Below are 13,162 nucleotides of genomic sequence, written 5' to 3' on the forward strand. Positions count from 1 at the left end.
ACGTTAACATAAAAGGAAAAATATTCTTGAAGGAAGTACACCAAAATGCAAACGGTGGTTATCTCTGTGTTGAGGAATTCGGAATGTTTATTTTTTTCTTTATCCACCCCTCCCTCATGGTCCGAGTTTCAAACAATTGGCAGCCTGATGTTTGTAGTCTGCATTCAGGATTTCTTTTTTTCCTCAAAAAATGTATGTAGCATGCATTCAAACAGACGGACAATCTAAAAATATTCTCTGGAAATGCACCATTTTGGCCTAGGGTTCACCGAAGATGCAAGCACATTGGTAAATATTTTAGCACAAGTTCTATATAGAGGTACGTGAAGTCTCCTTTGTTAAACTGTCAGGGACTCAACTTGTCAATTGAAAGCTTCCATAGTTTGCAGTTGGGTCTTCCTGACTCTGAAGCAGCCAGCTGGCCAATGAGGTTAGCCTGGTGACAGTGTTCCCTTCTGCAAAAACGAAATGAACGCTGGCCACCACGAAGACTTGCAACGAGCTTCAGGGAGCTAATATTCAAAACAGACATTTAGGGAAAGGAGATGAGGTGAGAGAGAAGGTGAAGCGTTATCCAACTCTCGCCCAGGCCCTGGGGGTTTAAATTTCGGTGTCAGGCTCAGGCCTTCTACGAGGTTCTGTGGGGAGAGGCTGCTGGGGTTTTCCCAGCGGGATTCAAGGGACCCATTTATACTAGCAGTGGCACGCTAGCGCGGGCGGGGCATCTCATTTCTTTCTACGCGGTGTGTGGTTAGGTCCTGAATGGAACTCTTGGAGTCCCGAGGGGACACACTAGCCACTGAAGGGGGCGGATCAAGGCCCAGGGTCTCGCCCACCCGAGCCCTCGGAATCCCCCGGTTGAAGACGACAGCAGTCCAAAGGCTCCCAATGCACGGAGCCTTTCTTGCTGATATGCCAGTGACACATCTCCCGGAATTAAGGAGCCCCTCTCAGACTCAGCCAAAGTCGCTGCACCCTACTTTCACCACTTCAGCCCACCCAGCCGCTTGGCGGAAGCTGCGGCCGCACGGCCCGAGCTCGCTGCTGCATCCGGGTCCCTCACGCCTCGGCCCAATCCTGGGCCTCTTCTCTTCCCACCCTCCTGTTTCTCCGCCCCCCCCCGCCGCCAGTCCCTGTTCAGCTCTCAGCCGAACGTGCTGGCAGGGGAGTGAAGGCAGACGCCGGCCAATGAGGCCTCGCTTCCCGTTTGAAGTCTCCAGTGGGCGGGCGTCGGAGGCGGGCGCTGCTGGTTAGGAGGTTCGGTTGAGCGTGTGCCATGGACCCAGCCGCCCGGTGATATTGACAATAGGAGAGAGAAAGGGGCATTGACTAGGACCCACCGCGGGTAGCGAACGGCGGCTCTGGCAGCGGCGGCTCCTGCTCCAGCGGCTCCTCCTCCTCCTCCCGACTCCTCTGCCTGCTGCTGCTGCAGATCCAGTCTTCCTCCCTCCCTTCCCCCCCTCCCCACGTCGCCGCCGCCGCCGCCGCCGCCGCTGGGTCCGGGGCTACCAGCTGAGGCGCCGCCCGCCGGGAATGTGAGCGAGGAACCACCGGCGGAGCCGCAACGGGGTCGGTGCCGATTTGATGGGACGGGCCCGCGGGGGAGGATCGTGAGGCCGCCGCCGCCCCTGCCGCCGGAGCGCTGAGGTTCGGGTCCGGCCCTGAGGCCTAGAAGCGCCGCCGCCGCGGAACCGGAGGGACACCGCACCGGACAGCCGTCACCCCGGGCTCCCCGCAGCTGCCCGGACCTCCCTCCCCCTGCACCTCCGGGTCCCACCGCTCGCCCCCGCTGCGGCCCCTTCGCCCTTATCCCGCCCCTCGAAACCACAGATCATCTTTGGATTCTTCCCCTGAAGCTTCAAGGTAACTTCGTTCCTCCAGCACCGCGGCTTGCCCGCTTCCCTTCCTCCCGGTTCTCCTGGGGAACCTGCAGGGCACCGGACTTGGGAAGGCCTGGCCCAGGAAGGCGAGGGGTGCAGTGGGGTGGGGTGCGGGAGAGGAGCGGTCCCACTTGTCTGATTTACCTGCAGATGGTTCTGATGATACCTCATTCACTCTACCTCCCTCTCCCCTTTTTCTCCACCTTTGAGATTGGAGGCGTTTTCTTGTCCCCCTTTATCCACTGGCGGGGGTGGGGAAAGGGGGGGGTTTGGTGTAGTGAGGAGGATTCTGTAGCAGCGTGTCTTTTCCAGGGCTTGGGGTGTATGTAAGCATCCCTAGAGCTAAACCTCCCCCCACCCCCCGCGGGATTATCCTGAACCTTGGAACTGCCCGGTGCCCGCTGTTGAGAGGATGATAAAGCTTTGGGCTCCCTGGCTTAGGTGAAACCTGTTTCTCTGGGCTTTGCACAGACCCGCTGTTCCCTTACATTCGATTCAGCTATGCTTTTTAGGGTTGATATCCTTGACGTTTGTTCTAGGTTGGGGACATAAGTGGCCAATGATTTAAAAAAAAAAAAAAAAAAAAAAAGCTAACTTCAGATCGTCCTTAGAGGTGGGAGATGAATGAAGAAGAGACAGAGTGATGGAGGAACAGGATTTGCAGAAGTCTTGTGTTGTTAGGGTTAGAATGAAATCTAAATAATTCACTTTCAAGATTGGAAAATCCGCTCCTAAATTTACAACATACAAATGTGATGTGGCGCTTCTTGCTGATGCAGTCATTTTTTTTTTAAATGAGCATACATTTTCTATAGTATTCATAGTTTGCAATTCCATTTTGAATGTCACATTATGTTGAAGGCTAAGTTAGGTTTAAAAACAGTTTTTAATGAAAGACTACCAAGGAAATCTTCAAATTTCCATACCTTGACATCATAGGTATCCTGCACTTCTCTGTGCTTTTTGTTTTTACTTTGCCAGAATGCAGATAATTCAGGTAACTTTTTTTAGTCTTGCACATTCAGGAAGGAACTCCCATACTGTTATTATTTATTTATTTATTTATGTTAGTTGTAGATGGACACAGTACCTTTATTTTATTTACTTAGTTTTAGGTGGTGCTGAGGATCGAACCCAGTGCCTCACACTTTAGGCAAGTGCTCTATCACTAAGCCACAATCCCAACCTCTTTTCTACTCTTATGTAGAAGTTAAAAACCACTGTCTTATGTATTGGAATGACACATGAGTAATTGCATTTCAGCATTTCCCCTGTATATTTTATTTCTATCAGAGTCTGCCATTAATCTTGCATGGAATCTCAGTGCCATGCATCTATTTAACTTGGGGAATGAAATTGAGCCTAATACTTGTTACTTTTAGGAAACAGCCTTCAATAGCCTTCATTTTGATTTTTTGAGAGGGTTAGAAAGTAAAAGAACTGTTCAGTTCTATCAGTTTGACGGAACGAAATTGGTATTTGAACTTCAAAGTCTAAACCCCAAGGGAACTCAACTTGGTTGTCTAAGGCTGTGAAATTATGTTTTCAGTTCACCTTGGTGTGTGGTTTCTGATGGTTTTGATTATTATGCTTTAATAACTTAAGATGGCTTCATTCAAAAGGAAGACTTCTTTAAAATGATTTTAATTATGCCTTTTGTGTGTTTTGCTTATAGGAGATCTAGCCTGTCCTCATTTGCAGTGCAGTGGTTCATGGTAGCAAACACTGCAAGTTGTGTTAAAAGTCATACTTAGTTTCAATAACTGTAAATGCACCTTGCCATGTTACATTGGTGTAGATTCTTGAAGTACAGTAAGGGTTTCAACCCCAAAGTCTGTGCATAATATTAAATATGTTAGGAAAATTTATCTGTGGGAATTTTTCAGCTGCAGAATAACTTCAAAATTACTTCAACAACCATGAGACGAGCTTTGCAATTAAATTGGGCAGATAGCATAGAGGTCTTCAAGTCTAGATGAACATCATTTTATTGCTTTGAATGGAGTAGCACAAACATTTGGGTTATGATATTGTTTACATGATAGTAATTACTGTTTTTCACCAAATTCTCATGTTTTCTTGTAAGACTTTCTTTAATTAATTAACTTACTTTTTTTTTTTTAATGGAACTGGGATTAAATCCAGGGATCTTTACCACTGAGCTACATCTCTAGCCCTTTTTATTTTTTATTTTGAGACAGGATCTTGTTGAGTTGCTTAGAGCCTTGCTGAGTTGCTGAGGCTGGCCTTGAACTTATAATCCTCCTGCCTCAGTTTCAACCAGTTGCTGGGATTATAGGCATGCCCCACTGTGCTTGGCTTATTTACCTACTATAGCACATATTCTTTTTTTCATGATTATCATGTGTGAGAATTTTAGAATTTATGTAATTCCATGTATGCTTCCACCTTGGGAAAGTGTTTATGATACCTCTTTCTCTTCAGTAGGGATATGTCCTCAGCACCAACTACTCCTCCATCAGTGGATAAAGTAGACGGATTTTCTCGGAAGTCCGTCAGAAAAGCCAGACAGAAGAGGTCACAAAGTTCCTCGCAGTTTAGGTCTCAAGGCAAGCCTATTGAGTTAACACCTCTGCCGCTGCTAAAAGGTAAGTCTCATGACCAGGTGATTCTTTTTCAGTTGATCTTTTTGTATCTATGTAATTTCCTTTTTTGTACACTTTCATATCTGTTAAAATTTTGTGTTGCAAATTGAAGGGATGGGAGGCTTCAGACACATCAAGTTACTGGTGTGTGTGTGACCAAGTATACTTATTTTCCTTTTTAAAAAGCACAATTCATTCTAAATAGCTGTGGACAAATGAAGAGAAACTTATGAGGAGACTCTCAAACTAAGTTAAAAAACTTAATGGCAGAGTCTGGTTTGTCTTTTTCATTTTTTCTTTTCCTGACATTTAGGTGGATGCACTGTGTGCAATGACAACTACAAATTATATTGTCTTAGGAAGTAAAGGAGATGGTAACATGAAGAAAATGGTTTTGAAAAAAGCTAGTTTTAAAAATGAAAATTTATAATTGAGTAATGCATTCTTGTATTCATATAGTAGAAATAAAAAAAGTATATGATGATCATACTTGCCTAATAGTTCTTCTGGAGTCCATTAAAAACTGCTATTTTTCTAAATAAGATCTTTAATCTTTTGTTTTAGTATATGGATAGTGTTTGTCCTTTTAAATATTCATGTATTTGCCTCATGTTTATGAATAGACGTTATTTGAAATGTATTAGAACAATGGCTGTTATAATGTGGAAACTTTTAGGATCTACCTTTGAAGATGGAATTTTGACTGCTGAATATTTGAATGGGGAGGAAGGGAACATGAACAACACAATAGACTTGAGTAGTTTAGGGAAACCAGACATTTACTAGTTCATTAATGCATGTTTATTTTCAGATGATATAAGAAAAACTGGAATGTGACGGGAAAAGATCCTCACTGTTTAACCTAGGATATTTCAAGCCTGTTTTTCCCATGCGAACACTTTTTTTTTTTTTTTTTTTTAAAGAGAGAAGGCAATTCATAAATAAGATTCCAATGTTTATATTTGCAGTTGGTGGAAACTAAATAAATACTAATACTGTAAAGATGATTTATCTGTCATTTAGTAAAGATGGACTTTTATGAACTTTGGGGGAGAAGAGAAGATTTTTGCCTATAAAGATTTTGGTGGCCAAAATGACAGTAGTTTGTATGAGGCTTCAGAAGGAAAATTAAGGAAAAATTCTGGGATAAAACCACCAATGTTTGAAATTCACAGTTGGGGAGATGCATTAGATTCTTTAATACCATTGACTCTGAAGTAGACATGTAATTGCTATGATCATCTAGATCTGGTGAAGGTTTATTTTTTTTTTTTAAATTTATTTTTACAGACTGCATTTTGATTCATTGTACACAAATGTAGTACAACTTTTCATTTCTATGGTTGTACACCATGTAGATTCACACCAGTCATATAATCATACATATACATAGGGTAATACTGTGTCATTCTATTATCTTTCTTTCCCCCACCCCCTCCTGAAGGCTTATTTTTTGAAAGCCTAGATTAAACTAATTTGAAAACTTAATTATTGCATTAATTTCTCAGGGCTCATGGTAAACATTTCAATTAGAATTTAACTGACTATTCATAGCCAAGGTGTTGGTTTTATAGGTAGTGAAAGAGACATGCATGAGAATCACTTGAACCTGTATTAATACTCTGCTGTCCCTTTTTTAATTGTGTAAAATAAAATATAAAATGTACCATTTTAACCATTTTTAAGTTTGCAATACAGTGGCATAGAATATATTCACCTTGTTGTGTAACCATCACCACCATCCCTTTTTCACAATCTTTTCGTTTTCCCCAACTGAAACTCTGTGCCCATTAAACACTTTGTTTTCCCCTAACCCCCAGTTCTTGACAACCACCATTGTACTTTTTGTCTCTGAATTTCAGTCCTCCAGGTACCTCCTCTAAGTGGAGTCATGCAGTTGTCCTTTGGTGATTGGCTTAGTTCACTTAGCATAATGTTCTCAAGGTTCATTCATGTTGCAGCATATGTTAGAATTTTATTATTATTATTACAGTTATTACTATTTTTGGTACTAGAAATCTAACTTGGGGGCCCTCTACCTCTGAGCTACATTCGTAGTCCTTTTTATTTTTTATTTTGAAACAGGATCTCACTAAGTTGTTTAGGGCCTCACTAAATTGTTTAGGGCCATGCTAAGAACTTGTGATCCTCCTGTGTCAGCTTCCCGAGTCCTGGGATTACAGGTGTGCACCACTGTGCCCAGCTAGAATTTTATTCTTTTTTAAGGCTGAATAATATTTCAGTATATGTATGTATTACATATTGTTTACCCATTCCTTCATCAGTGGACATTTGGGTTGGTTTCACCTTTTGACTGTGAATAATGCTGCTGTGAACATGGGTGTAGAAATATCTGTGAAAGTCCCCGCTTTTATTTCTTTTGGGTACATACTTAGAAATAGAACTGCTGGATCATGTTTAATTTTTTGAGGAATTGCCATATGGTTTTCCAGAGCAGCTGCACCATTTTTCATTCTCATCAGTGATGCACAAGGGTTCTAATTTCCCCACATCCTCTCACTAACACTTGTTATTTTCCATTTTTTATTTTTTTCTAAAAATAAGATGCAAAGTGGTATTTCATTGTGCTTTTGATTTGCATTTACCTAATGATTAATGATGTTGAACATATTTTTTCATGTGCTTATTGTCTGTACATAATATTTTTCTCAGTTTTAGAGGCTAAATTAAAAGTTTTCTGACAATTCTTCTCTTCAAGAATATTATTTTTTGTGAATTTGTATATTTTGCCATTGTGGGAGAATTAGAAAACAATAGGATTAGATACCCACAAACCTGTTTCTAGATTGACTAAAATTGATTATTGTGTAGAAAGGATGTTCTAGGTAAATGTTCTGGAAAATATTCCGCAAATAAGATTTCCATATCTATAATAAAGAAGTATAATTATACGTAGAAATACGTATTTGCTGTTGATTTTTATAGTGAATGTAGAGTTTGTTAAATGACCTTTGTTTTCCTTATAGTGGATTCTGTGTGTCCTGTTCTCACTAACTTTTTGGAAGTAATTTTATAGAATACAGAAAGAATATAGGAATTTGTTTTTTCAGTCTTTTTTAAAATTTGAAGTAGGAAAGACCAGAATAAATTGTATATGCATGCTGAAGAATAGATAATTAATTTAATTTTCTGTAATATTTCTTCTACTAATTTAGAAGGTATTTGGGATACATTAAAGTTGCAATTGAATTTTATGAATTGCTTTAAAGAATAAAGTAAAAGACACATATCAAGCTCTTTAACTTCAGGGGTGTTTGAATATGGAAATTGTGTAAGCATAATTGTCTTTAATATGAAGTTTTTGAAATTTGCAAATATCAAACATTAATAATCACTTGATTTGTATATGTATTGTCCAAATGTTTATGCATTACAATGTTTGACACTTATAATACTACATTAATTCTTAGCATTTTTTTTGCGGTGCTGGGGATTGAACTCAGGACCTTGTACTTGCAAGGCAAGCACTCTACCAACTGAGCTATCTCCCCAGCCCAATTCTTAGCATTTTAAAAGTTTGTTTTCTGACAGTACTGTAACAAAGCGAAGGGAAAGTTTTGTATTTTGCCCTTTTTTTTCTTGTAGGAGGGGTTTTGAATTTTGCATCACTGTTATTTTCTGTAGACAGTAACAGCACCATGTAGTTCTGTATAAATATCTAGCGAGTAACTTGGCTCAGCTATGTGTAATGAATCACATGAACTTTACAAATTACAGACATTTTGAATTTTTCGGTTTTGATTTACTTTTGAATGTGTCTTTGGAGAGTTCTAACATTTTTTAACCTGAATGACTTTTCCTCATTTTTCCTGATGAGGAAAACCCAGTAGAAGTTTAACATTTTAGGTTTTTGATAAGAAAGTAAAGACTCGGACATTTTCTTTGTGTCTACACAGCAGGACATGCAGCAGTTTTTGACAGTTATCTAGGTAAGACTACAGAATAAAGACAGTCAAAATTAACACTTAGGCAAACACACACATACACACACACACACACAAATGCTCATACTTCTGTTAATAAGTAATAGTAATACCTGGTTAGGGGATGCATGTTTTTCCCTCCACTTTTTCTCCTTGCTGGGGATCGAACCCAGGGCCTAGCATATACTAAGCAATCTCTCTACCACTGAGCTATATATCTCCAGCCCCAAAATCACTAAAAAGAAAATTAGGCTTAATATTCAGCTTACATTTTTATTTTTTAGGGTGATAGTTTGTAAGAATTACAATTTAAAGGTGGTTTTTATGCCTTTCTAATGATTGAAGTCTTGGCTTTTGTATCTGCTTTGTGTAGTGTAAAACTGAAATGTGCAGTATAATTCCAGATTTCTATAAAGGGCTATGCACTAAGGTGCATTTATAGTTATAGTCTCTTAAATGTTTTAGTGTTTACCATCTTTGTGCTTTGTGATTCGTTGTGGTACGGGGAAAGTTGCATGGGCTTTGTTGGCCTGAAAGAGTCTTAGTTCACCCACAGCTGTGTTTGTTTTGGGCAAGTGAGTTAACTCCTGAAAGTCTTGGTTGTCTATAACATGAAGAGGATGATGCAAATCAATAGCTGTGGTGGTGCCACATTCAATAGACACTAGCTATTGTTATTTTATCTGGGATTTTGGAAGTTAGAATATGAATAGTATGGGATTATTTTGACATTTTCCTATCAAAATATCAAAATTGGAAATTTCTCTGAAAATTATAAACTGAAGCATGGTTTTGTAGTCATGAAATCCTTTTCAACCAAAACATTAAAAAAAGTGTAAATGTTTTGAATTTAGTAGGCTAGCTATTCTATACAACCTTATCAGTAGGTTTTCATATATAGCACTGATATCTTGCCATAATATTTAGTGTAACTTTTTAATTTACTCATTTTTTGTATAGGTTAAATACATGCTTTAAATTTCAAAAGGTACAAAAGTATGTGTAGTGAAAAATCTTCCTTCCTCTCGATCTTATTCTAGCTTTCCTTCCTAGCAGCAACAGTCATAATATTCTTCTATAGTAGGTATAGAGATTCTTAAAACTTTGATTGAATTTGAAATGTAGTGAGCAGCCTAAAATTATATTTACATATTATATGCATATGTCTATTTTTTAAGTGGGGTCATTCAGTACAATTTTTCAGATTCTCAATGGGGTATATAACTCTAAATAGGTTGAAAACCATTGATTTCTTTGTGCCTTGGATTAATGATTTTTTTTTTCTCCCTTTTTGGTACTGGGAATCCAACCCAGGGGCACTTAACCACTTAGCCACATCCCCAGCCCCTTTTTGTATTTCATTAGAGACGGTCTCACTGAGTTGCTCAGGACCTTGCTAAGTTGTGGAAGCTGGCTTTGAATTTAAGATCCTCCTGCCTCAGCCTCCCTAGCCACTTGGATTACATGCATGCGCCACAGTACCCGGCAAGATGTATGTTTTTTTGGCACCTAAATTGATGTGTGTGTGTGTGTTAAAAAATAATCATAAGCTTTGCTTTTGAACTGGAAGAATATGTTGAAGTTTAGTTTTATGCACTTTTGAGAGACTCTGGTAATATATTTTTTTGGGGAAGGAGTTAAAGATCTTGCCCAAAATCAAATGCCAAACTACATTATTTTCATGTGTGAATGATTACACTTAGTTGTAGCAAATATGTATTTTATTCACTTTTAGGTGGGAGTATGTTTTCTTTATATATCCTAATAGTTTGTTTCTGTAGTACTAAAAAAATTCCCATATAGTTATATAGGCCAAAAGCAATCGAGAGTGTTCCTGTCTTATTTATTACTTAAAAGTATAGTAGTGGCATGTGTTCATGTTCCATTCTATCTGTGTCTGATAATCACAGGTTGAGTACCCTTTAAGTGAAATGCTTTGGGACCAGATGCATTTCCTATTTTGGATTTTGGAATATTTACATATATATATATATATCTGTCCCTTGACTATCTACCTCCTCCCCTGTGCAGTTGAGAATCTGAGTATAGCATTTAAGAAATATTAAAGACCTTTATTAATAGGTACTTGGTATTTTGACTTTTAGAAAAAGTCAAGTTGGGAATTTTTACTACATACTGAAAATGAACTTCAAAAAATCTCACCTTGATCAGATATGAAACAATTTAAAAACCTTAAAGAGTGTAGTGAGGAAAAACCAGGCTTTAAAGTCAATCTATCTATTATTACTAAAAAGAGCTGTCTTTGAATAAAAATAATAAAAACCTCATGCTCTATAGGTAATAAAGATCATAAGTAATTAACCTGCAAAAAGCAAGCACTTAAGGTCTTGAGCTCCAGTCATTTTTCTTTTGGGTACCAGGGATTGAACTTGGGGACACTTGACCACTGAGCCACATCCTAAGCTTTATTTTGTATTTTATTTAGAGACAGGGTCGCACTGAGTTGCTGAGGCTGGCTTTGAACTCGCAGTCTTCCTGCCAGCCTCCCGAGCCACTGGGATTACAGGTGTGAGCCACTGTGCCTGGTTTGAGTTCCAGTCTGTATTTACTTTTTCTTTTAGCACTGAGAATTGAATCCAGGGGAGCTTTTCCTTTTTTCCTTTTTTATTTGGAGACTAGATCTTGCTCCATTGCTGAGGCTATCCTTGAACTTGTGATCCACCTGCCTCAACTCCCCGTCTGTGTGATTGCAGATGTGTGCCACCGTGTCTGGTTTAAGTTCCCATGTCTTTTGCATTTCATGCATTTCCTGTTCATTTCTTCTTGGGTGACTAGATGATGGCAGAGATGGTAAGGCCACATTTACTCAGCCTCCTGTTGCTTAGCCAAGGGAGTGCACACATACTCAGCTGGTGTTTGAGGTGTCTGCTGACCTGGGGTCTCATCTGTATGATTTGCCTTATTCTCTTCATTAATTTCCTCTCCAGGAGTTTTTGGTAAGACGGGCCCTGGGGGTCTATAACCCCCAAGTCTTGTTCTCCAGTACCTGGCTATTGGCTCTCTCCATCACTCACTTTCCACACAGGAGGGTTGCGATACTGTGATTGAGGCCCACAGGTAATAAGGGCCTCACATGTAATGAGGTGGGATCCTTCACCTGTGATAAGGCAAGCATTATTGGGCCTAGCCTTCAGAGCATTTCCTTGTTCTTTTCCCATTCTTACTGTTCTGATAATTGTCTAGAGAACCCCTGTGATGTGAATAGCTTCTGTAATGGTTATGGTCTTCTGCATATTTATTGCCTTAAACTAGAACTCCACCTAGGCCTGTAACATTTGCTACCTCTAGGTCCTTTTCCCTGTCAGCAACATGAGGCTCCACAGTCTATTAATCTGTGCAGGTACTTCCTGGGGTTATTCTTTCTGGCAGTCTTGTATATGGTATATCTGCTATGGTGTCATTTGTCTTGATAAAAGCATATCTATAAAAGCACATCAGTAAAATGTTGAGTCATTTCACTGTGCCTAAAACCTTCCTTGTAAAGACAGTAGAATGAATCTGACATAACTTTCTCATGAATATACCACAGTGAATCTCATCGTTGTGTACATCCACAAGACTGGGATCCCAATTAGAATAAGTTATATTCCATGTTTGTATAAATATATCAAAATAGATTCTACTACCATGTATAACTAAAATGATTAAATAAAAATTAAGAAAAAAACCAAAAACCTTCCTTGTGATGACTTTCTTGTCTCTGCCAGCAGTTATTCCTGGGCCAGTTTCCTGTACTGCTGTCCGTGGTGCTGGGCTTAGCATGGGACAGGGCGGGTTGCTGCTGGGGCTTGGCCTTACTGCTCACACTTTTGGTGGTGATAACTGTGGCCAGTGCAGGTGCTCCTGCTTCTCTGGGCATGATGGCAACTAGGCTGTTGGCTGAGCATAGGGCTATCTGGGTTCTGCTTGCTACCAAATGAATTTGGTGAAATATTTTTCTTTTTTTGGTAACATTGGGGATTTAACTCAGGGGTGCTCCACCACTCAGCTCCAGCCCTTTTTAATTTTTATTTTGAAACAAGATGCTACTAAGTTGCCCAAGCTGGCCTTGAACTTGTGATTCTCTTGTCTTAGCCTTCTGAGTCACTGGGATTATAAGTGTGTGCCACTGCACCCAGCATCAGTGTAATGTTGATTGTCTAGAAACTTTCTGCTACTAAGGACATGCTGTTGGCTGGAAGTCTTAACATGAACAGTCAATTACACATATTTAATGTTATATGGATTATATGTAGTGAAAAATATACAAGAAGCATGAGATATCACTTTTTCCCCCCCTTTTTGTGTTGCTGGGGACGAACCCAGAGCCTCACACATGCTAGGTTGATGCTCTACTGCTGAGCTATATCCGTGACCCAAGAGATTGCATTTGATGACACTTTGAAGTTTACTGGAGGGAAGGCAGTGTTTGCATGGAGGTATTACACAACTTTAAACCAATACTCTACTCCTGAGTTCAATGCAGAAGCAATAGAAGATGGCTATAAAATTATTATGGTAGTACAGGTGTACTACAGTAAATTTTATGTAGTTTTGCTTTAATATCCCATTTTTACATTTGTTTACCTTTCTCTTGATTGTGAATGGTGCCATGTACATTTGAGTTCGTGTGCATAAGTTTTGATGTTAACTTTTTGTAACTTTGTGTATGCTTTATGGTAGTAAATTATAAAATAGGGTGTTATATATTTTATGCATTCATGACATACAT

At 39.6% G+C, this 13,162-nt stretch overlaps 1 protein-coding gene across 3 annotated transcripts in view; it reads left to right on the forward strand.

The window, feature by feature from the left end:
- The first annotated feature begins 1,240 nt into the window (after nucleotides 1-1,240).
- PPP2R5E (protein phosphatase 2 regulatory subunit B'epsilon) overlaps nucleotides 1,241-13,162 on the forward strand; it is a 155,513-nt gene continuing 143,591 nt past the window's right edge. Inside the window, exons 1-2 of one of the 3 annotated variants that reach the window (XM_079126301.1) lie at nucleotides 1,241-1,863; nucleotides 4,326-4,489. In XM_079126301.1, coding sequence (XP_078982427.1) covers nucleotides 4,333-4,489 — 157 coding nt within the window. In that variant the 5' untranslated portion in view covers nucleotides 1,241-1,863; nucleotides 4,326-4,332. The remainder of the gene's footprint in view (nucleotides 1,864-4,325; nucleotides 4,490-13,162) is intronic. The other 2 variants (XM_079126300.1, XM_079126299.1) reach the window with 2 other exon arrangements.

Source organism: Sciurus vulgaris (genome assembly GCF_902686455.1).
Source record: "Sciurus vulgaris genome assembly, chromosome: 2".
Taxonomy (NCBI): domain Eukaryota; kingdom Metazoa; phylum Chordata; class Mammalia; order Rodentia; family Sciuridae; genus Sciurus; species Sciurus vulgaris.